The 26,732-nt window shown below is 35.8% G+C and overlaps 3 protein-coding genes across 5 annotated transcripts in view; 1 reads left to right on the top strand and 2 right to left on the bottom strand.

Annotated features, from left to right (window-relative positions):
• The window catches only part of Best2 (bestrophin 2), an 82,219-nt gene extending 69,057 nt beyond the window's left edge, over positions 1-13,162 (bottom strand). For all 3 annotated transcript variants that reach the window (XM_075304497.1, XM_075304498.1, XM_075304499.1), the window contains exon 1: positions 12,928-13,162. The gene's annotated coding sequence lies outside the window, so the exon portion shown is untranslated. The remainder of the gene's footprint in view (positions 1-12,927) is intronic.
• Positions 13,163-18,659: 5,497 nt separating this feature from the next.
• On the bottom strand, positions 18,660-19,928 carry LOC142236373 (lipase member I). Its single transcript, XM_075307615.1, has 2 exons — positions 19,755-19,928; positions 18,660-19,661 (listed from the first exon to the last, which is right to left on the bottom strand). The coding sequence occupies exons 1-2, from the start codon at positions 19,888-19,890 to the stop codon at positions 18,709-18,711; spliced, it is 1,089 nt and encodes a 362-aa protein (XP_075163730.1). The 5' UTR covers positions 19,891-19,928; the 3' UTR covers positions 18,660-18,708.
• A 4,775-nt stretch (positions 19,929-24,703) lies between these two features.
• LOC142235990 (uncharacterized) lies at positions 24,704-26,515 on the top strand. The gene has a single exon (XM_075307240.1). It carries the CDS (start codon positions 24,704-24,706, stop codon positions 26,513-26,515), a length of 1,812 nt encoding a protein of 603 aa, XP_075163355.1.
• Positions 26,516-26,732: the final 217 nt, after the last annotated feature.

The raw sequence follows: 26,732 nt of genomic DNA, 5'->3' as shown, positions 1-26,732 counted from the left end.
ACAATTAGTAGTGTAGTCAAGTGGGCCAAATTTTATTGAAATCGGTTCAGATTTAGATATAGCTCCCATATATATCGTTCGCCCGATTTACACTCATATGACAACAGTGGCCAAACTTTTACTCCGATTTAATTTGATGAAATTTTGCACAAGGAGTTAAAATAGCATTGTAGCTATGCGTGCCAAATTTGGTTGAAATCGGTTAAGATTTAGATATAGCTCCCATATATAGCTTTCGCCCGATTTACACTCATATGACCACAGAGGCCAATTTTTAACTCCGATTTAGTTGAAATTTTGCACAGGGAGTAGAATTAGCATTGTAACTATGCGTGCCAAATTTGGTTGAAATCTGTTCAGATTTAGATATAGCTCCCATATATATGTTTTTCTGATTTCGACAAAAATGGTCAAAACACCAACATTTCCCTTGTAAAATCGCCACTGCTTAGTCGAAAAGTTGTAAAAATGACTCTAATTTTCCTAAACTTCTAATACATATATATCGAGCGATAAATCATAAATAAACTTTTGCGAAGTTTCCTTAAAATTGCTTCAGATTTAAATGTTTCCCATATTTTTTTTTACTAACATTGTGTTCCACCCTAGTGCATTAGCCGACTTAAATTTTGAGTCTATAGATTTTGTAGAAGTCTATCAAATTCTCCCCAGATCGAGTGATATTTAAATGTATGTATTTGGGACAAACCTTTATATATAGCCCCCAACACATTTGATGGATGTGATATGGTATCGAAAATTTAGATCTACAAAGTGGTGCAGGGTATAATATAGTCAGCCCCGTCCGACTTTAGACTTTCCTTACTTGTTTTTTTAATAAATATAAGTTCAAAAATGAAAATTATTCTGTGTGGATTTTTATGTCACTAAATAAATAATCTTTGCAAATTTAAAAAAAATATATATGGTTAAAAAATTTTCCATAAAACTTCACAAACTCAATATATGTACTGTATTTTTAACTGATACATTTATTTTTCAGTATACAGATTAACGTCAAACAATATATATATATAAATGAACATTTTTTGCCATATAAGCAAATATAATTAACTGTGAAATAAACATCAACCACAATATGATACTAGACAAAAAGTCTATATAAAAACAACAACAGAAAAAAAACACAATAACAACAAAATGCCAAAAAGAGATATAATTAACAATTAATTAAGAACAGCAACCACATCGATAGCAAATATTTAATAATGATTGTTTTTAGAACAAAAATACAGAATTTCTAATTCTTTAAATCACAATAACTTGACGTTGATGACTTACCTAAGGGAGAACAAAAGATTCATCCATGAGATAGAATATTTGAATACCGATGATTTTGAATTGCAAAAAAAAACGAATAAAATGAATTGAGCAAGTAATCCCCACCGCACTTTTCTCAAGAAACCACAAAAGAAGGTAATACCTGAGTAGATGGAAACTAATACCAGCATATATTCAAAATCTGTCGCTAAACCCTATGATAATACAAAACCAAAAACACCGCACGTTTCGTGATGTCCATTAATTCAAAATAATGAACTCGATTATAGCATTTCGATTTCTGTCGATAAACTGATGTCTGTTATTATTGGTGTTGTATTGTTTTTGCATCTAGTATTTGTTTTCTATTTATTATGATATTTGTAAATAAATTTTATTTATTTTTTTTGTTTTATATGGTTTTTGGGGCCAAAATAACAATTGAGTGACTATGTAATACTATTACTTGATGGCGTGGAGACCACGAAATACTATCATATAAACAAATGAAAATTAAAACAAAACACAACAAAAATCGACGCAATCATTGAGCCAAGCCAACATCAGCAACCAAGTGTATCTGAGAGTTTAAAATAAAAGCTTAGTCTCTGCACCCCTCCAATAAACTGGGTGATCAGTCACTACAGACGTAATTCTGTAAAGCGCTGAACTGTGTGTAGATGGTCGATTCGTTATGGTAGTTACCTAGACATCGACTTGTATGCATGTATAATAGAAGGGGGCTCATATTCTTATTTCTTTAGAAAGCTATATGTAGTATAGCTCGGGAGTTTGTGATTTGTTTAGATTAAATTTAATGGGACATATAAAATAATCAAATAACATCCCAAATATTGAGGTTTTTAAGGTTGTTTATTAAATCAAAACTACACTGAAAAAAATGTTTCAGTGTAAATAACACGGAATTTACACAACACACAAAAAAATTCACAAAAAAATTTTCCAATTAAAATTTCAATTGAGTTTTAAAAAATATTCAATTAAAAATTTAATTGATTCAAAAAATTTTTTAATTGAAACAAAAATCAATCACAAAAATAATAGTATCAATAAATTTTTTAATTGCATCAATTAACTTTTTAATTGACCTTCAATTAATTTTTTAATTGATACTATCATTTCTGTGATTGAAGACATTTCAATTAAAAATTAATTGGATCAATTAATTTCGTGATTGAATCAGAAAAAATTTTTTTTGTGTGAATATTAAGGACAAATTTCTTTAAAATAAAATTTACTTATAAGAAAGTTCATTCTATTTTTATACCCACCACCATAGAATGGTGACGTTTGTAACACATCGAAATATCGATTTCCGACTATATAAAGTATATATATTCTTGATCAGGGAGAAATTCTAAGAAGATATAAGCATGTCCGTCTGTCTGTCTGTTGTATTCACGCTACAGTCTTCAATAATGGCGCTATCGTCCTGAAATTTGGCACAGATTCGTGTTTTGTTTGCAGGCAGGTCAAGTTCGAAGATGGACTATATCGGTCCAAGTTTTGAATAGTCCCCATATAAGCCAACCTCCCGATTTGGAGTCTTGGGCTTTTAAAACCCGTAGTTTTTATCCAATTTGCCTGAAATTTGAAATCTAGAGGTGTTTTAGGACCATCAACGAGTGTGCCGAAAATTGTGCGTATCAGTCCATGTTTTGGTATAGCCCCCATATAGACCGATTTCCGGATTTTGCTTCTTGGGCGTCCAGAAACTGTATTTTTAATGTAATTTGCATGAAATTGAAAATCTAGAGGTATTTTAGGACCATAAAGAGCTGCCTCGAAAATGGTTCGTATCGGTCCATGTTTTCGTACAGCCCCCATATATACCGATCTCCCGATATTTCTTCTTGGGCTTCTAGAAACTGTATTTACTATCCGATTTGCTTGAAATTTGAAATCTAGGGGTATTTTAAGACCACATATAGGTGTGTCGAAAATGGGGAGTATCGGTTCAAGTTTTGGTATAGCCCCCATATAGACCGATCTCCCGATATTTCTGCTTGGGCGTCTGGAAACTGTATTTTCTCTCCGATTTGCTTGAAATTGAAAATCTAGAGGTATTTTAAGACCACAAATAGGTGTGTCGAAAATGGGGAGTATCGGTCCATGTTTTGATATATCTCCCATATAAACCGATCCCCCGATTTGAGGTCTTGAGCTTCTTGAAACCGTAGTTTTTATTTGATTTGCCTAAAATTGGAAATCGAGATGTATTATAGGACCACAAATAGGTGTGCAGAAAATGGGGTGTATCGGTCCATGTTTTGTTGTAGCCCCCATATAGACCGATCTCCCAAATTTACTTCTTGGACTCTTTATGGTCCAAATTTATCCAATTTGCACCATAAAGAGGTGTGTCGAAAATGGTCCGTATCAGTCCATGTTTTGTTATAGCCCCCTTATAGACTGATCGCCCGATTTTGATTTCGTAGTTTTTACACAATTTGTCTGAAATTGGAATTCTAGAGGCATTTGAGGAACATTAAGCAGTGTTTCGAAAATTTTGAGTATTGTTCCATGTTTTGGTATAGCCACCGTGGTGCAATGGTTAGCATGCCCGCCTTGCATACACAAGGTCGTGGGTTCGATTCCTGCTACGACCGAACACCAAAAAGTTTTTCAGCGGTGGATTATCCCAACTCAGTAATGCTGGTGACATTTCTGAGGGTTTCAAAGCTTCTCTCAGTGGTTTCACTGCAATGTGGAACGCCGTTCGGACTCGGCTATAAAAAGGAGGTCCCTTGTCATTGAGCTTAACATGGAATCGGGCAGCACTCAGTGATAAGAGAGAAGTTCACCACTGTGGTATCACAATGGACTGAATAGTCTAAGTGAGCTTGATACATCGGGCTGCCACATAACCTAACCTAACCTAACCTATAGCCCCCATATAGACCTACCTCTCGGTAGGTCTAGAATTGAACCGCGGACCATGCGCCCAAGAACCGAATAAACAAAGTTTATTTAACAGAAACAAACATTTAGTTTGGCACCGTGGAGCAGTGGCTGCTACGTCCGACTTGCATGCCAAAGGTCGTGGGTTCGATCACTGCTTCGACAAAAGTTTTTTTTTGTTTTTTTACATATATTCCAGATATGTTCGGAAGATTCCGAAAAAATGGTCAACATGACATTATACTATATTAAATTTTGAACTGTAAAATGTGTCTTATCAAAGACCTAAAGTCAGAAAAGAAGAGTGTTTGATATAAACGAAATGGACTGCGTTGTTGTTTCAAAAATAACTTTTTTTTATTGAAAATATAAAAATTTTGTAACAAACGAATTTTTTTGGTGATAAAAGTTTAACATTTTTGAAGCAATTCAAAAAACTCTAACAAAAGAAAAACGTTTTCGGTACACGTTTTCCAAACGTTTTTGTTTTTTTTTTCTTTGCGTGTAGATACCCGCACCGACGAAGAGTTTTCAAAGGAAAAGATTCGGCCCGGTCGAACTTACTACTGTATATACTTGTTTAATTTTTATACCCTCCATCATAGGATGGGGGTATATTAACTTTGTCATTCCGTTTGTAACACATCGAAATATTGCTCTAAGACCCCATAAAGTATATATATTCTGGGTCGTGGTGAAATTCTGAGTCGATTTAAGCATGTCCGTCCGTCCGTCCGTCCGTCTGTTGAAATCACGCTAACTTCCGAACGAAACAAGCTATCGACTTGAAACTTGGCACAAGTAGTTATTATCGATGTAGGTCGGATGGTATTGAAAATGGGCCATATCGGTCCACTTTTACGTATAGCCCCCATATAAAGGGACCCTCAGATTTGGCTTGTGGAGCCTCTAACAGAAGCATATTTCATCCGATCCGGCTGAAATTTGGTACATGGTGTTGGTATATGGTCTCTAACAACCATGCAAAAATTGGTCCATATCGGTCCATAATTATATATAGCCCCCATATAAACCGATCCCCAGATTTGGCTTGTGGAGCCTCTAATAGAAGCATATTTAATCCGATCCGGCTGAAATTTGGTACATGGTGTTAGTATATGGTCTCTAACAATCATGCAAAAATTGGTCGACATCGGTCCATAATTATATATAGCCCCCATATAAACCGATCCCCAGATTTGGCTTGCGGAGCCTCAAAGAGAAGCAAATTTCATCCGATCCGGCTGAAATTTGGTACATGATGTTGGTATATGGTCTCTAACAACCATGCAAAAATTGGTCCACATCGGTTCATAATTATATATAGCCCCCATATAAACCGATCCCCAGATTTGGTTTGTGGAGCCTCTAAGAGAAGCATATTTCATCCGATCCGGCTGAAATTTGGTACATGGTGTTGGTATATGGTCTCTAACAATCATGCAAAAATTGGTCCACATCGGTCCATAATTATATATAGCCCCCATATAAACCGATCTCCAGATGTGGCTTGCGAAGCCTCAAAGAGAAGCAAATTGCATCCGATCCGGCTGAAATTTGGTACATGGTATTGGTATATGGTCTCTAGCAACCGTGCAAAAATTGGTCCACATCGGTCCATAATTATATATAGAGCACATATAAACCGATCCCCAGATTTGGGTTGCGGAGCCTCTAAGAGAAGCTCCGCTCCGGCTCAAATTTGGTACATGGTATTGGTATATGGTATCTAGCAACCGTTCAAAAATTGGTCCATATCGGTCCATAATTATATATAGCCCCCATATAAAACGTTCTCCAGATTTGACCTCCGGAGCCTCTTGGAGGAGCAAAATTCATCCGATCCGGTTCGAATTAGGAACGTGGTGTTAGTATATGGTCGCTAACAACCATACCAAAATTGGTCCAATCACACAAAAATTGGTCCATATCGGTTCATAATCATGGTTGCCACTAGAGCCAAAAATAATCTACCAAAATTTTATTTCTATAGAAAATTTTGTCAAAATTTTATTTCTAGAGAAAATTTTGTTAAAATTTTATTCGGTTCATAATAAAATTTTCATCATTGTCTAAATTTTATTTCTATAGAAAATTTTGTTCAAAAGTTTATTTATATAGAAAATGTTGTTAAAATTTTATTTCTGTAGACATTTTTGTCAAAATTTTCTTTCTATAGAAAATCGAGCCAAAAATAATCTACCAAGATTTTATTTCTATAGAAAATTTTGTCAAAAGTTTATTACTATAGAAAATTTTGTTAAAATTTTATTTCTGTAGACATTTTTGTCAAAATTTTCTTTCTATAGAAAATTTTGTGAAAATTTTTATTTCTATAGAAAAGTTTGTGAAAATTTTATTTCTATAGAAAATTTTGTTAAAATTTTATTTCTGTAGAAAATTTTGTCAAAATTTTATGTCTACTTTGTCAAACTGAATTATATACGTATTGGATCGATCTTTTTTGATTTAATATATACCACGTATGGACTTACATACAATTTAGAAGATGGTGTTAGGAGGTTTTAAGATACCTTGCCATCGGCAAGCGTTACCGCATCTTAAGTAATTCGATTGTGGGTGGCAGTGTTTAGAAGAAGTTTCTACGCAATCCATGATGGAGGGTACATAAGCTTCGGCCTGGCCGAACTTACGGCCGTATATACTTGTTTTTTATTAATTTTGGGACACCAATCTTTTTTTTACGTTCCTTCGCTAAAGTCGTATGTCTTTGAAGAAAAGCAAAATTTCCATAAACATTTTTGATTTTAGGAAATAATCTTTTAGTTAACTGAGATAATAATCGTAAAAATGCATCAAATATAGGTTAAGACTTACTTCACTGCATCTTTCTAAATTAAGAAAAAATTAAGTATCTGTTTAAATTTAGATTTTTGAACTTATATTTGTATTTAATATATGTGTGCTTTAATACATCACAAAATAAAACTCGATAATTGACATTTGTATCCTAATTTTATAGAGCCTAGATTTAAAGCTAAACAGCTCGCTAAAAATGTTTTTATTTTAAAGAAGCGGCATCTTAGGCTCGGAATCTATACCAAAATCCTTGGGGTGCAAGGTCAAAATCTTTCGATTCCAATTACACTTTTATTTGGGTGTAGTTGAGCCACGCAAAATACTGGGGGATTTCTAATTGCACATTACAGTGGTAATGGTAGTGTAGCAAAAAGTGTTTGAAATAAAAACGGTAACAACATCAGAAATGATCCGAAAAGTAAAGGCAAAATTTCACCGAAATCCACGCTGCGGTGGTAGAAAACTCAGTCGTAATCTGAACATATCACGAGAGCGGATGCAATACATATTAAAAAATGAGCTTGGATTAAAGTCATAGAAGTTCTAAAAAGTGCAAGGCTCACCGATGCACAAAAAAGTTCGAATGGAAAGAGTCAGTGGTCAATTACCGAATTTGCTTTTCTCTGATGGGAAGCCATTCTAAACTGAGCAGTTTGTGAACAAACAAAGTGATGGGTTTATTTGCCCAAGAGGTCAGCTGAAATTTTATTCTTTCTGTTCGGGTGTGGGCTGACGTAACGATGGTCGCTCTCCGATTGTATTTATTTGGACCGTCGGGTCAAAAAACCATGTATTTTGTCTTTGTAAAAATAGTTTTCGAGCGGAGAAAAATATCTAGTGGCAATAAGCATTTGAATGGTTCTCAAATACCGCAAACATGTTCTATCATCTAAATGATAGAATTTGAGACCATTAAATGGTCGGGAAAATCATGTACCTGACCATTCAATTTTTTTACTTTTTTACAGAGAAAAAAGTATTTTTATAGGTTAAGTATAGACATGTCTAGAACCATTACATGGCCATAAAGACCATATACATTTTTTGTGACCATTTAATTTTTTTTAACTTTTTGCAGCGAAAAGAATTTTATAAAAACATTGAGCCGGTACACACGATTTTCATTTTGCGCGTCAGTCGTGTGTTGATTGTTTCTTGGAATGGACGGAGAATACGGACTTACTGTGTTTTGTGTAAATTTATTTATTCAGAAGTGGCACTTGGTTTTATGGCACATATTTACTTCGTGCCCATCAAATGTACAAACGCACACATCATGTAACTGCAAATAAAAATAAATTATACCATATATCAAAATGCAGAACAAAAACCAGGTACATTTTTTCAATTACACTTTCCTTTTTTGTATTCACATAAAACCACGTGCCATTTCTGAATAAATAAATTAACACAAAACACAATAATTCCGTATTCTCCGTCCATTCCAAGAAACAATCAACACACGACTGACGCGCAAAATGAAAATCGTGTGTACCTGCTCAATGTTTTTATAAAATTCTTGTCGCTGCAAAAAAATTAAATGGTCACGAAAACAATGCACATGGTCTTTATGGCCATGTAATGGTTGTAGACATGTCTATACGTAAACTATAAAAATACTTTTTTCTCTGCAAAAAAGTAAAAAAAATTGAATGGTCAGGTACATGATTTTCCTGACCATATAATGGTCTCAAATTCTATCATTTAAATAATAGAACATGTTTGCGGCATTTGAGAACCATTTAAATGCTTATTGCCAACATATATTTTTCTCCACTCGAAAATTATTTTTACAAAGACAAAATACATGGTTTTCGGGACAATTACATACTCTAAATAAGCATTAAATGGATGCGGCAACCATGTCCAAACATGTTTTTTCTGTGCGTGTGGTGTTTGCTTGCACGACAATATAAATACAAATAAACAATTAGTTTATAAATAAATAAAAACAAACAAATAAATTTAATTTTGTGTTTTCTTTTCTCAAGTGGCGTCCTTTTTTCGACGATGAAAAAAGATTTTTCATAAAGATCAAAACATTTTAGGTTGTGACCATGTTCTTTTAACTAGGAGAAAAACATTTTTAATGAATACCATAACATTTTAAATAGTGACCATTGTCTTTTCATTAAAACAAATTTCTTTTTATCAATATAATAACATTTTAGATGAACCATTTTTTACTTTCTTAGAACCATGTTCATTGAGCCAACATGGTTGCAGGTTAAAATGTTCCATGGTTGCCGCAAAAATAGCTCCTATCATATTATTTTGCTCTTCGAATATGATTGTGACAATCATGTTTCTTCTCTGCGTGTGGGGACTAAAACCGAAAATTGTGAACATTCCTAAGAATTGAAACTTCTTTGCACATACCATCGTCTTGGATATCGTCGAATTCGCTGCCTAGCTGACGCGACTAAAGTATTTTGAGTTTGCGACTTTTGTTACTTTTTCTACATTTACGACGCGTATGTGACGTTTACGACGTTTAAAACTTTGCGACAGTCGCAAACCTAAAAAAGTTTGATACAGACCATCTCTGATTTCTAGTACACCGCCACCAATATCTCCGTATTTCAATCCGTTGAACTTTTACGCCTGCAGAATTTTGGAGAGTAAGGGCACTCAAAAAAGTGTCAATCATCTCAATAATAGGCCAAGATATTACAGAGACAGTTTCGGTTCAGTCGGCTATTTTAAGGCCATAATTCGTACCAAAAGTAGCCACTTCGAACAAATCTTTGACGAAAACAAAAATGTCTTAAGTGCCATACGAAGCAAATTTAAAACCCAATTTACAAATTTCAAAAATTCTGAGCTATTTGGGGAATATTGGAATTTACTAAAATGTGATGTTTCATTGTGCATAACTTTTTTCACTTTTTAACTTATTTAACTAACGTAAAAAACTATTAAAGTAAAGGAATCTTTCTCATATTGGGGAAACGTTAACAAAATAAATTCCATGAACTAAAATTTAAAGTTAAATTGACCCTTTTGACGACAAGAGGATCCAATTTCCATTTTTCCCAAACGAAAAAAAAATATAATATAATCAGATTTTTCTGTATTTGGGAGAACTGACGATGTAAGGATCGATTCGATCGCACTACAATTGCATTACAATGGCAAATAGCAATTGTCGGCAAATAGCAATTGTCGATTTTTCCCTGCTTATATAATCACTCCACATGTGCAGGCGGTTATTTTGGTATAGAATAATGATTTCAAAAAGTACTAAAGACCCCTTTTCTAAATGCATATAATGCACCATTTCGTTTCACCCAATTCAGCACCATAAAGTAATCTATTAAATAGTCGATAAACTATATTGGGCATTACCAGTTGAGGATGAAATCTATAAGAAAGACCCTGTTACTCTCACAGAAAAAATGAGAGAGAAATTAAAAAAGTGATCATTTAATTTCGGTATCTAAAAGTAATGTACGAAATAGTTTGCCGAGCAAAATTAAACAAAACACAAAAGTATTTATGTTCTTAATTTGGTTTTGGTGCTTACGCGTAATGCATAGAAAGATATTATGCTTGTCCTAATCGTAAAGAGATGTTAAAGAACAAAAAAGCGAAGTATCGCTATAACACGTCAAATGATTTGTTCAGTTGTTATCTTGGTTTCAATGCGTTTGGCTGAATATGGAGTGCTTATGGTGATTCAAAAGGAAAGAAATTCAAAAATGTAAGTTAAAAAATTAATTATAATTCTATTACATATCTGTTGTATTTATGTATTTCATATTTATATTCTAATTTCAGAAGCGGCTTCTCCATTTCCTAGCAGCAATGGACCTCCAGAACAACAATTACGCGAGGCAATGCAGCGGAAAAAGAAGGACCAATTTAATAGTAAAACCATCTTTACACCAACATTAACATTTTTTCTTTTTATTTGTATACACTGAAAAAAAAGCATACTCCGATCCAAAGATTTTGTCTTTACTTTAAAAAATTTGGTATTGATTCCGAGCCAAAGAAGCGGAGAATACAAGCAAGGATACTTTTAAGACACAATTCTCTTTTAAATTTAGGTTTTATGTACTTGCTTCTAGGAAGCAAATTTTAATTTTTTGCTTTCTCAGCTTTTTTTCTTCATATGCTATCAAAGTCCTTTAAAAACGAGTTAACGGCAACTTTATTTTCCAAATTAGGACTCGACTTCCAATAGAAATTATGCTATCTTTGAAGTAAAAAACTTCTTTAAAATAAAGTTTTGAAAAACATGTCCTATATTTGAACGATTTTTTGCTTTGTAGTCAAGATGCAAAAAGACAACAAATTTAAAGACAATTTCATTAAATTTAAAGAATTTTTCTGAATTATTAAAGTCAAGTTGACCTTAGCCTATAAATTTTTTCATTCATGTGAAGATACCAATTTTTAAGTCAAATCACTTAATTATAAGGACAATATGACTTCATTGAAAAGTTTATCGACTTTTGGACAAGGAAAATAACTTTATTTTAGAGAAATGCGTCTTCTATGCTAGGCAAAATTTGTATTCGTATTTTAAAGACATGAAATCTTTGACCTCACGACAATATTTTTTTCAGTGTAATCTTGACGTAATTTTGTTATTTATATATTAAAAAACTATTTAATAAAAAAGCCTTGATTAAAAACAATAAAATTAATTTTCAGAATAAACCAGCAAATGGGGTATAGATGTAAAGTGCTTATTTGGCTACCACATATTCACCACCCTTTTCTGTCAGTAACTTTCAGCTACCAAATGGGGGGTTATCGATAATGCAGAGAATAGTCGATTGGTTATTTTGAGCGACATCTCCTTGTTTGAGCGACATCTCCTTGTTAAATACAAGGGCGGTAGTCAGGATTATAACTAGGGCTGTTTACGAATAGGTAGCCATATAAGTAAGCATTCACTACTTACCCGAACAAGCGGGTATTGATTGAAAAATAATCGCACAGTGTATTGTTGTAGTAATTAATACAAGCGACTAATGAAAGTCAAGAGAAACATTAGCCAATTTACAAATTCAGACACACAGCCACACACACACACACACGACCCCATGCATGATACTCAAACCTATGAGCAAACAGACGAAATGTGTGAAAATAAAATGGAAATAAACCAAACAACCACGACTGCTGTAACCTGAAGTTTAAGTCAGACAGAATAGCCAACGTTCAACCAACCTCTAAGCACACAATAAATGAAAGTCAATACTAATGTGTGAGCAACAACAACAACAACAAAAAACAACACTATTACCAGCAACGGAAATGTTCAACAACTATACAATGCCTATAACAAAAACAAACATTCCAAATTTTTATTAACAAAATTTTCTTAATAAATTTAAGTATTCTCAAAATTCAGAATAAGGGGGGAAAACACACACTCAACAAAATAAACAAAAATTCTACAAAACAAAAAAAAATGTTTAACAAGTTTTGTAAAGCAGGTAAATTTCACGAGTCTATAAACAACTAAGCAATCTATCACAACTACAAAAAACAACGGTAGGCAACAGTTTCCCAATAAATCAATCAAATCGAATTTATTTAAACTTGCACAAATTAAAATTTGTGTTTGTTGTCGTACTACAATACTATTTTTTATTTAAGGAATTTATTGCTGTCATTGTTATCTGCTTCAATCAGCCTGCAGCTGGTTTTTGTTGCAATAGAATCCAACTCTTTTGTGTCTTCTTCTTCTTCATTTTTAGATAATAGTGGTGGAGATTTCAATCCTTCTGTTTATCGATCTTTTCTTTTAGGGCCATGTTCACAAAACCGTTTCCCCCAATCCCCCCTCATTCAAGTTAAGCTTTTAAGCCATATTTCGTTATGATTACAACACTCAAGAACAACAACACTTTTCTATGCATAATAAACAATTTTCATTTTTATTACATTTTTTCCACGTTTTAATCTAGCGGGGTCTCCACACTTTGACTTTTTTTGTTTGTTTTCGCCCCGTCTGAATAATTACTTCTTTCTTTTGTTTCGAATTTATTTATAATATATGTAGTTGGTACAAATTGTTTTAACCACAGCAAGTATTTTTTTTTTTTGGTATGACCACTCTTTTTCCGTTTCGTTTTAGCCACACAACTTGAACGCTTGAAACCCGTGCCGAAACTGTGCTCACTCTGCTTGTGCCAGTATAATTATTAACCTGTTGCCATTATTGTTTGTCGGTATGTTTAGATTCGTTGTTGTTCTCTTTAAAGAGTACATGATCTTGGCTTAAATATTTGTCTCTATCATATTCTCTCTATACTAGTTGAACACACACACTCACACACAGCCATGCATAAAAGAGCTATCAGCTGTTTTATAGATCCGTGAGACGTTGAGGAAATTTCAATTACAAATTTATTAGAAATACTTGTGTATACTTTTAGGCGTTATATTTTATACTACAAAATAGAAAATAAAAATTCAAAATCACACCTTTTGGATTAAATTTTCTGCTTTAAGGTGGGATCCTTAGTTCGAGTTTAGCCGCTAAAATCAACCTCTATAAACACAATAAAATGGTAACGTTTTTGACATTTTTTTTATAACTTTTATTATAACTTGAAGGGGAAAGGTTCCACGCAACAGTTGAAAATTGTTAGTATCTTAATAATGTATTATTAAAGAAAAGTAACCGTAACGGCGCAATAATATGAACTTGAATCAAACCATTTTAGTAGAGTTGCCACGCAATTTTCAAGCCGAAAACCGAACATAGTACCGGCCTTAATATTCGACAGGTTTCAAAAATCGGCTACAACTTCGATCGTATTTAGCCAACATTTTGCCTCATGTTCCGATATTCGGAATCGCAAATCGCAAGAATTTATTTTTCTTATAACAAACAATTTGAGATACACTGGGACTCCATTTAAACTTCTTATTGAAGAGAATTATAATGTCAAATTTTAAACTTGTATGTTTTTATACCCTCCACCATAGGATGGGGGTATATTAACTTTGTCATTCCGTTTGTAACACATCGAAATATTGCTCTAAGACCCCATAAAGTATATATATTCTGGGTCGTGGTGAAATTCTGAGTCGATCTGAGCATGTCCGTCCGTCCGTCCGTCCGTCCGTCTGTTGAAATCACGCTAACTTCCGAACGAAACAAGCTATCGACTTGAAACTTGGCACAAGTAGTTGTTATTGATGTAGGTCGGATGGTATTGCAAATAGGCCATATCGGTCCACTTTTACGTATAGCCCCCATATAAACGGACTCCCAAATTTGGCTTGCGATTGCTCTAAGAGAAGCAAATTTCACCCGATCCGGCTGAAATTTGGTACATGGTGTTAGTATATGGTCTCTAATAACCATGCAAAAAATTGGTCCATATGGGTCCACTTTTACGTATAGCCCCCATATAAACGGACCGATAAATTTGGCTTGCGATTGCTCTAAGAGAAGCAAATTTCATCCGATCCACCTGAAATTTGGTACATGGTGTTAGTATATGGTTTCTAATAACCATGCAACAATTGGTCCACATCGGTCCATAATTATATATAGCCCCCATATAAACCGATCCCCCGATTTGGCTTGCGGAGCCTGTAAGAGAAGCAAATTTCATCCGATCCGGCTGAAATTTGGTACATGGTATTGGTATATGTTCTCTAATGACCATGCAAAAATAGGTCCACATCGGTCCATAATTATATATAGCCCCCATATAAACCGATCCCCTGATTTGGCTTGCGGAGCCTCTAAGAAAAACAAATTTCATCCTATCCGGCTGAAATTTGGTACATGGTGTTGGTATATGTTCTCTAATGACCATGCAAAAATTGGTCCCTATCGGTCTATAATTATATATAGCCCCCATATAAATCGAACGAAAATTCGTCCGATCCGGTTGAAATTTGGAACATTGTGTTAGAATGTGGTATCTAACAAACACGCAAGAATTAGTCCATATCGGTCCATAATTATATATAGCCCCCATATAAACCGTTCCCCAGATTTGATCTCCGGAGCCTCTTGGAGGAACAAAAGTTATCCGATCCGGTTGAAATTTGCAACGTGGTGTTAGTATAAGGCCGCTAATAACCATGCCAAAATTGGTCCATATCGGTCTATAGTTATATATAGCCGATCCCCAATCACACAAAAATTGGTCCATATCGGTTCATAATCATGGTTGCCACTCGAGCCAAAAATAATCTACCAAAATTTTATTTTTATAGAAAACATTGTCAAAATGTTATTCCTATAGAAAATTTTGTCAAAATTGTATTTTTATAGAAAATTTTGTCAAGATTTTATTTCTATAGAAAATTTTGTCAAAAATTTTATTTCTATAGAAAATTTTGTCAAAATTGTATTTCTATAGAAAATTTTGTCAAGATTTTATTTCTATAGAAAATTTTGTCAAAATTTTATTTCTATAGAATTTTTTTTTCCAAATTTTACTTCTATAGAAGATGTTGTCAAAATTTTATTTTTATAGAAACTTTAAACTTAATTATATACGTATTTAATCGGCCTTTTTTAGTTTAATATATACCACGTATGGACTATGTGGTATATATTACGGTGTTAGGAAGTTTTAAGATACCTTGCCATCGGCAAGTGTTACCGCAACCCAAGTAATTCGATTGTGGATGACAGTCTTCAGTAGAAGTTTCTACGCAATCCATGGTGGAGGGTACATAAGCTTCGGCCTGGCCGAACTTACGGCCATATATACTTGTTGGATTATTAAAATATCGACATACGAATATTTTGCGATTCCGAATATCGGCACATGGGGGATAAATTTGAAGCAAGTATACACTGCTCAAAGTTAGGCCATAACGAATCTTATGTACCCTCCACCACGGATTTCAAACAAACTTGTACTAAGGGCTATCATCCACAATCGAATTGCTTGGGTTGTGGTAACAGTTGTCGATGGTAAGTCCCGTTAAACATTTAACGTAAAGGAAAAAGTTTGTTCCTCCAAGAGGCTCCGGAAATCAAATCTGGGGATCAGTTTATATGGGACCTACATATAATTATAAACCGATATCGACCAAGTTTTGAACGATTGTTAGAAAGCAACAATCGCATACCAACTTTCAACCGCATCGGATGAACGAACTTTCGACGTGGATTAACTGAACAACAGTGCATCGGTCAACTAAATTAATTTTTTGGTGTCAAGGAACAGTGTTTAGCGATGGTATGGTGGATTCAATCGAGGTCGTAGTTCACTCCAAGACGAATTTCGTGAAGTTTTCCCAAAATCAGTTGTTGTTCCGGAAACCATTGATGCTGTGAGCCAAGAGATATTGCAAAATGGTCATATGACATATCGTGAGATTGAGACAATCTTAGGTAGTAGGGGGACCAGAATGCATTCAATAATGCATGAACATTTGACCGTTAAAAAAATTTTGTTCGCGTTAGATCCCACACAATTTGTTAATTGTCAAAAAAAGGCTCGTGCCGATTGGTCAAAAGAAATGTTTCAAATATCGATCGCGGTGCTTCGATTCGTGGATTGACGTACATAAGCCCGCGGGTGTTTCAAGATGAGCCAAATCCAACAAAAGTTGCTCGAGCCCTTTTTCAGAAAAATGGACATCGTATCATATTTTCAATTGTCTTCCAAGAAATCAGGAAATGCAAACGCTCTTCAATACAACAATGCGAGTTCTTACACATCGGCTCAAATAACTGAATATTTGAGCACTCATCCGTCGTATAGTCCTTACTTGGCACCCAAAGATTTCTTTTTATTGCCGTACGTAAACAATAAAATGAGAGGTCAATGTTTTTGGACACCCGAAGAAGAGGTTCGTGTGTTCAGAATGTCTGTTTTGAAGATACCTAAATCAGAGTGGCAAAAGTGCTTCGAAAATTGGTTTAAAGACATGCAAAAGTGTATCAATCTTAATAGGGAATATTGTGAAAAACAATAAAGCTACACGCAAAAAAAATAATTTTTTCCTCCCAAACGAAATTTTAGACAAACAAAGTTCGTTTCTCTTTTGCTTTTCGCTGTAAGGAAGTGTATTTGGAAGAAAAGTATATACTTTTTGTGATAAACGTTTATTCTTTTCTAGGATGTAAAAACAATTTCATAATTTGTTTTCTTGCTAATTGCATTTTCTCACATCCACGAGGTTTTTTAGTTCTTAACGCCTTTTCCTGCAATACCAACAATGTAGAAGAAATTATACGATTTTATAAATTTTTAAAATTTTTTTACCTTTCGCCTGGACGGAGAATCGAACCGCGGACCATGTACTTTGTAAGCCAACACACTAACCACTGAGCTATGTACCTATTATGGTCATCAATAGATAATTATCCATATAAGTTATATTTATATAGCATAGCTTGCGGCGCCCACGAACCGAATAAACAAATTTTATTTAACACAAACAAACATTTAGTTTGGCACCGTGGAGCAGTGGTTGCTACGTCCGACTTGCATGCCAAGGGTCGTGGGTTCGATCCCTGCTTCGACCAAAGTTTTTTTGTTTTTTTTTACATATATTCCAGATATGTTCTGAAGATTCCGAAAAAATGTTCAACATTACATTGTAGTATATTAAATTTTGAACTATAAAATGTGTTTATAAAAAAGACCTAGCCATTGTTAAAACACTCTTGTGCGCTGGTTCGTTGTCTTGATGAAAAACTATTTTTTTTGTGTTGTAAGCCAGGACGTTTTTCTCGAATTTGTACATTTAATTGATCCAAAGGGTTGCAATAGTACTCCGAATTTATTGTTTTACAGATAGCCAATCAATAAAATACCTTTGAAGTCCCAAAAAACCGTTGCCATAACCTTACCAGCCGGTTGAATTGTTTTTGCCTTCTTTGGGCCACTTCCTCCAGCTTCAGTCCATTGTTTGGATTGTTCTTTTGTCTCTGGAGTATAGTGGTGGATCCATGTCTCATTAACAGTTATGAAACGACGCTTAAAATCCATTTTATTTCGCTTAAAACGATCCAAACAAGTTCATTCTTATGCGATTTTTGATCGACTGTTAACAAATGCGACACCCATCTTGCAAAAAGCTTTTTCACCTGTAGTTCTTCATGCAATATGCCCATGATATTAGCAATTTCACCCACTTTTATTCGTCGATCATTTAATACCGATCATATCATGCACTTTGGCTACAATTTCTGTTGTTGTTGCTGTTTTTGGACGTCCACTACGTGGTTCATCTTCAATGCTTGTACGACCACGTTTAAATTCAGCATCCCAATTTTTCACTGTTGCATATGAAGGAGCACTTTCACCTAACACATTCACCATATCATTATGAATTTTTTGTCCCGATAAACCTTTTTTATGTAAATAAAAATTTCTAATTTTTCCATAGTAAAAAAATTGCGGATGTGTCTTTTTTTTAACACCTGTTTCTATATGCAGGAGTTGACAGATCGAAAGAAAATTTAACATGTTTTCATAACAGAGATGGAAGTTTCCAAAACACTTAACTTTTTTCTGTTTATTCCGCGCTTTTTGTGCTAGGCTAAGAAGAAGTTTCCGAACTGCCCTCGTATTTTAATTAAAAGAAGAAGACGATAACCCTAGTCTAGATTTTTATCGTCTCCATGAAAACTTTAATTAAGGCCCCTTTAACCGATCAATAAATAAAATGACATTAAACACACATTTTATGGCAATGTATCTGTATTTATTAGACTATCTCACAAAGATAGACTCATTGTTTCAGTATGTTATTCCGACTTCGGTATTCCAAGCCAATTTCATGCAATGTAAATGGTGGAGTTGGCTGAGTGACACAGAAATACACACCCTCTGCGACAGAGGGATAATTTATACCAATCTCAATAATATCATCAAAGGCACAATGGCCATCCTTGAAATGTAGCCAACTGGCACATTTTACAGCTGGAATTGAAACACCTTCAACCAAGGATTCCATGAACAAAAGGAAAGGATACATATGACTGCATATCCAACTTTTGCATCCTGGCTGCAATTTACGCTTGGGATAGAAGCCCACACCGTTTGGATAAATATCAATGGTTCCCATGGGTTCACGAACTCCGAAAACATTTCCTTCACCATGAATGACAACCACTCGCGATGTGACATTGTTGTGCACAAAGATATCATTCGAATCGCATACATACGAACAGGGATCGATGGCAATGAGTTGACCTATGGTAGAGTTCTTCTGATAGTAACGCCAATAATCGGCCGTATGCAGAGAAGCTCCCAAGGCTGCTGCATTAGCACCCACCGAGTGACCAGCTAAAGTGATATCCTTGGGATCGACACCATTCTCCACCAACACTGTAAGGATCTTGGCAATGAAATAACCATGAAGAGTCAAATGATGTCTCAGAGCATAGTACAGCTGTTGTATATCCTTGGCAAAATTCACTATGATCACATTGAGATCTCTACGACGGGCCTGCATCATATGCAAATGGGCTTGGACACTGAAATAGCTTTCAGCCGTATAGAAGCCATTGACATAGAGCAATGTCTTCCGCTGGGGATTAATATCGAAATCCCTTATCTCCGACAAAGAACGAATGGGCAACTCCACACTTTGATTGTTAATGGTGAGAACATGAATACTGGTATCGCTGGGATTGATGCCATTGTAAAGGGACATTACACCCTCATCAACGGGAGCTTCACCTGCAATGGTATGTGGAAGGGGATTCCAAAAACAAAAATGGACAATCTTAAACATTGGCCAGGGAGTAGGGGTCTATGCAAATCCTTACTTACAAAACTCTTTCCATCCCTTGGCAAAGCTATCCGTTAAGATTTCGATGTTATTCTGTTGTATCTCCTCCACTGAGGCTGCCTGACAAAGTGCGACCAGACCTAAACTTATTACGATTTTCCAGCTTTGTAAAGTCATTCTGTGTTGTGATCGTAATCTTGATTGTCTGCAATGAAGTGTCAAAATCTCTTCTTATAAGCCATTACTAGAGAAAATGTTATCACTAAAGTTCACCTGAGTTGATGGCATTTCGCAGCATTTGTCACGTTCCCACTGTAGGTGTTGTGCAATATCGGAAGCTTTGTTTTGCGCAGCGGCTATGTTAGTTCCGCGTGTACGTAAAGAGCCAGTATTTTGCTATATAAACATTTGATTTTCCATGTTATTTTTATAAAATGTTATTTTTATAAAATACATTGACCCCGTGACCCTAAGTTCCATGATTCCTTTATCGCCAGGACATCTAGTTGTTATATCCTAAACCATCCCACAGCCAGGATATAATTATTTGGACATTTATTTGAACTATCCTGAACATCGTTGCACTGGTGTTCTATACGGAATATCTCATTATTGTAGAGAAGTTCACCACTGTGGTATCACAATGGACTGAATAGTCTAAGTGAGCCTGATACATCGGGGTGCCACATAACCTAACCTAACCTATTGTAAATCTCACCAGTGTTGCCAAGATGAATTCACGTAACGTTTCGTGTTTTGGTCGAAACTGGGATTGAATCCATGACCCTGCAAGCCAGGAGGCTTATCAGATTTTCACAAATTCATTGGTCAAGAAAAACAAAAATTTGGTTTATTCGAGATGCGTCTTCTACTCTACGAAAAAGGAACATACGTAGTACGTGTCACAGGACAGTAGTAAACTCGTGGTTCTTGTCCTATCAAAAGTATTCGAAATGGGCAGACGTTCGAGGGTATAGAAAGCACGTCCCTAACGACGGGAACCAAATGTTGGGTTCTTAATTGCATGTGCGGGCTCCAATCGTACGTGAATTTAGAGAGAGTTCCCCAAGGTGGGGTGATATCTCCGGCACTGTTCCACCTATACCTATCCTTTATTCTCACTCTACCTGGCTGCGTTGAGATTGAATTCTGTGAGGGCGATTGTACAATCATAGCATCCGGGCCCATTGTTGATGATATTTGCTGAATTTCCCAGTTATTTCACTACCAGAATTTTAAGGATATCCGCCGTCAAGTTCTTAGCCAAGATTCTCGAGGTCGATAGTCTTTTTAAGACGTCTGCTCACACCAGTGCAATTTGTTATAACCTCCTCGGTAGGCACAAGACTCTCAAGTCGATTATCGGCAGCACTTGGGGTGCTGACAAAGAATTCTTGGTGACTACATATAAGGCAATTGGCCGTTCAAACTATGCAGCGCCAGTATGGCCACCTCTGCCCTTGCGACAGTATGTCTCCGCTGTGCATGCCTGAATCTTTTTTATGTGGAGATCAAAATCATCTCCGGGCGTAGACACGTAGACAGGATTTTTTTATTAACAGTCGATAGAGCCACCATGGTGCAATGGTTAGCATGCATACACAAGGTCGTGGGTTCGATTCCTACTTCGACCGAACACCAAAAAGTTTTTCAGCGGTGGATTATCCCATGCTGGTGACATTTCTGAGGGTTTCAAAGCTTCTCTAAGTGGTTTCACTGCAATGTGGAACGCCGTTCGGACTCGGTTATAAAAAGGAAGTCCCTTGTCATTGAGCTTAACATGGAATCGGGCAGCACTCAGTGATAAGAAAGGAGTTCACCAATGTGGTATCACAATGGACTGGTGCAGAGCACTTGAAAAAGTTGCAAGTTCTTCAAAACAAATGCCTAAAGATGATATGTTAAATAATAATCATTGGACATACTCTACATCTGTACTCCACAAATTGAAAGAATCTCTTGTTATGCTTAATTCCAATTACCTGAAAAAAGCAAAATATTCTCCTTATCCGCTGATAAGTTCTTGCAGCGAATAAGACTTTTTATTAATAACACAATCTTTAGAGTTATCAAAGGTCAGAAGCTACAAGGTAAATCCTGTTCTCGGAATTCGCCAATAGCACTGGATGAATGAGGCCTCCTATGGCAGAACAGTAGACCTCCTATGGTAGTTTTGGGCCAACAAAGATCAAGGAAGTTCAGCCGCCTCAATTCCTACCACTCAGTGATTGATAGCAGCGTAGCTGATGTGTGACCCGTCTTTAACCAAGGGTCACATGAAACGCGTCTCCTTTTCTCCATCCAAACCTACCCGATTCTCCACCAGATCGCTCTGGACTCATCCCATCCTAGACGCAAAGATCAGGATACAAGCTACTTTAATTCCTCTGAAAGACAAAATACATTAACAGGTTGGCTGATAAGTCCCCGGTCTAACAAAGAAAAACACATTTTTTTTGTCAAAATTCGTTTTTATTATTCAACATAGTTCCCTTCAAGAGCGATACAACGATTATAATGACCATCCAATTTTTTGATACCATTTTGGTAGTACTCCTTCGGTTTTGCCTCAAAATAGGCCTCAGTTTCGGCGATCACCTCTTCATTGCAGCCAATTTTTTTCCCTGCGAGCATCTTTTTGAGGTCTGAGAACAAGAAAAAGTCGCTGGGGTCCAGATCTGGAGAATACGGTGGGTGGGGAAGCAATTCGAAGCCCAATTTATGAATTTTTGCCATCGTTCTCAATGACTTGGGGCACGGTGCGTTGCCTTGGTGGAACAACACTTTGTTCTTCTTTATATACGCTCCAATAACGCCATATAATAGTCATTGTTGATGGTTTTTCCCTTCTCAAGATAATCGATAAAAATTATTCCATGCGCATCCCAAAAAACTCAGGCCATTACTTTGCCAGCGGACTTTTGAATCTTTCCACGCTTCGGAGACGGTTCACCGGTCGCTGTCAACTCAGCCGACTGTCGATTGGACTCAGGAGTGTAGTGATGGAGCCATGTTTCATCCATTGTCACGTATCGACGGAAAAACTCGGGTGTATTACGAGTTAACAGCTGCAAACACCGCTCAGAATCATCAATACGTTGTTGTTTTTGGTCAAATGTGAGCTCGCGCTGCACCCATTTTGCACAGAGCTTCCGCATATCCAAATATTGATGAATGATATGACCAACACGTTCCTTTGATATCTTTAAGGCCTCTGCTATCTCGATCAATTTCAATTTACGGTCATTCAAAATCATTTTGTGGATTTTTTTGATGTTTTCATCGGTAACCACTTCTTTCGGGAGTCCACTGCGTTCACCGTCCTCCGTGCTCATTTCACTATGTTTGAATTTTGCATACCAATCAATTATTGTTGATTTCCCTAGGGCAGAGTCCGGAAACTCATTATCAAGCCAAGTTTTTGCTTCCACCGTATTTTTATACCCTCCACCATAGGATGGGGGGTATATTAACTTTGTCATTCCGTTTGTAACACATCGAAATATTGCTCTAAGACCCCATAAAGTATATATATTCTGGATCGTGGTGAAATTCTGAGTCGATCTGAGCATGTCCGTCCGTCCGTCTGTTGAAATCACGGTAACTTCTGAACGAAACAAGCTATCGACTTAAAACTTGGCACAAGTAGTTGTTATTGATGTAGGTCGAATGGTTTTGCAAATGGGCCATATCGGTCCACTTTTACATATAGCCCCCATATAAACGGACCCCCAAATTTGGCTTGCGAGGCCTCTAACAGAAGCAAATTTCATCCGATCCGGCTGAAATTTGGTACATGGTGTTATGGTCTCTAACAACCATGCAAAAATTCGTCCATATCGATCCATAATTATATATAGCCCCCATATAAACCGATCCCTCGATTTGGCTTGCGGAACCTCTAAGAGAAGCTAATTTCATCCGATCCGGCTGAAATTTGGTACATGGTGTTAGTATATGGTCTCTAACAACAATGCAAAAATTGGTCCATATCGGTCCATAATTATATATAGCCCCCATATAAACCGATCACCAGATTTGACCGCCAGAGCCTCTTGGAAGACGTGATGTTAATATATGGCCTCAAACACCCATGCAAAAATTGGTCGATATCGATCCATAATTATATATAGGCCCCATATAAACCGATCCCCAGATTTTACCTTCGGAGCACCTTGGAAGAGCAAAATTCTTCCCATTCGATTGAAATTTGGTACGTGATGCTAGTATAGGGTATCCAACAACCATGCAGGAATTGGTTCCTATCAGTCCATAATAATGTATAGCTCCCATATAAACCGATCCCCAGATTTGACCTCCGGTGTCTTTTGGAGAAGCAAAATTCATCCGATCTGGTTGAAATTTGGTACGTGGTGGTAGTATGTGATATTTAACAACCATGTGAGTTGAAATTTGTGGATGACAGTCTTTCGTAGAAGTTTCTACGCAATCCATGGTGGAGGGTACATAAGATTCGGCCTGGCCGAACTTACGGCCGTATATACTTGTTTCCCTTCAGAAAACAGTATTTTATCAAAACACGAAATTCCTTTTTTCCATTTTTTCACAATAACAAAAGTTGCTTCACAAAAGACGCTCTATCTCACAAACTAATTGACTTACAGACGTCAAATTTTAACACGAATCATTTGAAGGTTGGTACTATATAAAAATAATATTCATTTAATACCAGCGACGCCATCTATGTGTCAGACCGGGGACTTATCAGCCGACCTGTTATAACCTTATGTCTGAAATATCCTTCCAGAGGAAAACAATTTTTCCTTTGTGTGTATATATCAAATTACATTATTCTAATTGTCATTAAGAGATTATTAATTCATTGTGTAACGCTGTTGTGAACATATTCCTTGAGGTTAAAATAACTACTAACATATTCAACAATAAAATAATAATAAAAACAGGAAAAACATCCAGAAGCATCACCCTTACCTTTATCAAAGCCTTAGACATTTCTGTAGCAGTCATAATGAATTTCTTATCGGGTAAAGTTCGCTTGATACTTCTCACCCTTATTATAAGCGTTGAATATTCCAAAGCTCTAGGACTTCATTTCAAACTAAACGTTCTTCAAAATAATATGGAAATTGAATTGACCGAATTGATTAAAAATATCTATGAAGAGGAAACATTTGATTCGATATTATTGTGCCAAGGACAAAGGAAAATTGGAATTTTACCAAGTGATAACTTTATGATACCACAAATGATTATCACAGATAATATGGAAGACTTCACATACAAAGACTTTTATAATTCCGAAGTGTTGGTGATATTCACTATGTCTACAAAAATGAATTTTTCATTATTTCAACGAACAGTTAAAATTTTGGATTATATGCGTCAAAGTCGTCTACTAATTGTCGCTGAAAATATTTTCGATGGGGCAAAAATCAAAAACGAAATTTTAACATTAGCTAAAATTCACAAGTTAACAAATGTGTTAATGGTATTTGTTAGCCATCTTGATGGAGAACAAGAACGGCAATATTTTAACCTTCACCCTTATCCGGATTTTAATTGGCATAGATGGAATATAAAAAATAATACAAAATTTTTTACTAAACACTGGAAGAATTTACAGAATAAGACTCTCATGACCTATGTGGATCAAACTCCTTCACGGGCTCTCGTCTATGCCGATGCCAAAGGACAACTTCATATGACAGGATTTGTGGCCAAACTTGTTCTACTCTTTGCTGAAATTTATAATGCCCAGCTGGAAATGTATTATCCCCTCGATGTGACCAATAAATCCCATTATACCGTGGTCAATAAAATGGTCAGTGATAATTTACTTGATATACCCATAGCATTGGTAGCTTTAGCCGCCTTAGCATATTCGTCATCTCGGAATGCTTCAGATTTCTATGAAATAAATGAAATTCTGATTATGGTACCACTATCTAAACCTCTAACCATCACCCAGATCTATGGGAATCTCTTAAATGGGAATTTCTTTGCATGTCTAGGCCTTGCTTCGGTGATATTTTCAGCATCTATGAAGGTCATAGTTGATATGCAGAAGGGTCTCATCTCTGGCTTGGATTTGCTTATGAATATCAAAATATTACCTGGAGTTCTAGGACTTGCCTTTTCCTCAAATCCATATCCTAAAATGAGTTTGAAAATCTATTACATTTTATTGGGATATTTTGGACTCAACTTGGCCACTTTATTTACGGCCCACATTAATACCCTCTTGACCTCGCCACCTTATAATCCTCAAATCTGGACCCTCGATGACCTTCGTCGCCGAGGTATAAAAGGTTTATCCATTGCCGGTGATCCCGCTTTGGACGAACCAAAGTTAGCTCCTGTCAGACACCAGATGGAACTTACGACCAATGCTTCTTATTATTATGAGACGAGGAAATCATTGAACACTTCCTATTTTTATGGGACCACCACAGCTACCTTCAATATCCTGAATCGTCAGCAGCAGTATTTTTATTCACGTCCCATATTTCATGCTCCTGAAGGTGTCAAAATATACACCATGCTTCCTTGGGCATTTCAACTGCAGTATAATTCACCCTATAAAGAGGCTCTCAACTATCTTATACATCGGGTACATGCTGTGGGTTTAGTTGAAGCTTGGCATAATCTCCTTTTCATCGATATGTTGAAATTGAAGGAAGTCTCGAAAAACGATCCCAATACACCACAGAGTACGCAAGTACTTTGTATTGATGATTTGATTTATGTTTGGGCAATTCTGCCTATAGGACTGGGCTTTAGTTCTTTAATGTTCATGATTGAGTTGGCTTTTGGAAGGTAGCTAATTGACGTAGTTGGTGGAAACGGATGTTGATAACTAACCGTGTGTGTGTGTGTTAAGTCAATGACCCAGCAAATGAAAAAATAAATGCGTAATCTATAAATAGTGTGAAAAATAAAATAAAAATAAAAAACTTCTGCATTACAGTAGCAGGAACTTGTTTTTTTTTTTCAGTTACACCCAAAAATATAATTCTTTCCACTGAAATTTCAAATCA

The sequence above is a fragment of the Haematobia irritans genome, chromosome 4 (assembly GCF_050003625.1).
Source record: "Haematobia irritans isolate KBUSLIRL chromosome 4, ASM5000362v1, whole genome shotgun sequence".
In the NCBI taxonomy this organism is placed as follows: Eukaryota; Metazoa; Arthropoda; class Insecta; order Diptera; family Muscidae; genus Haematobia; species Haematobia irritans.
Note: the sequence above shows the minus strand (reverse complement) of the source record. Positions and strands in the feature narration are given on the sequence as shown.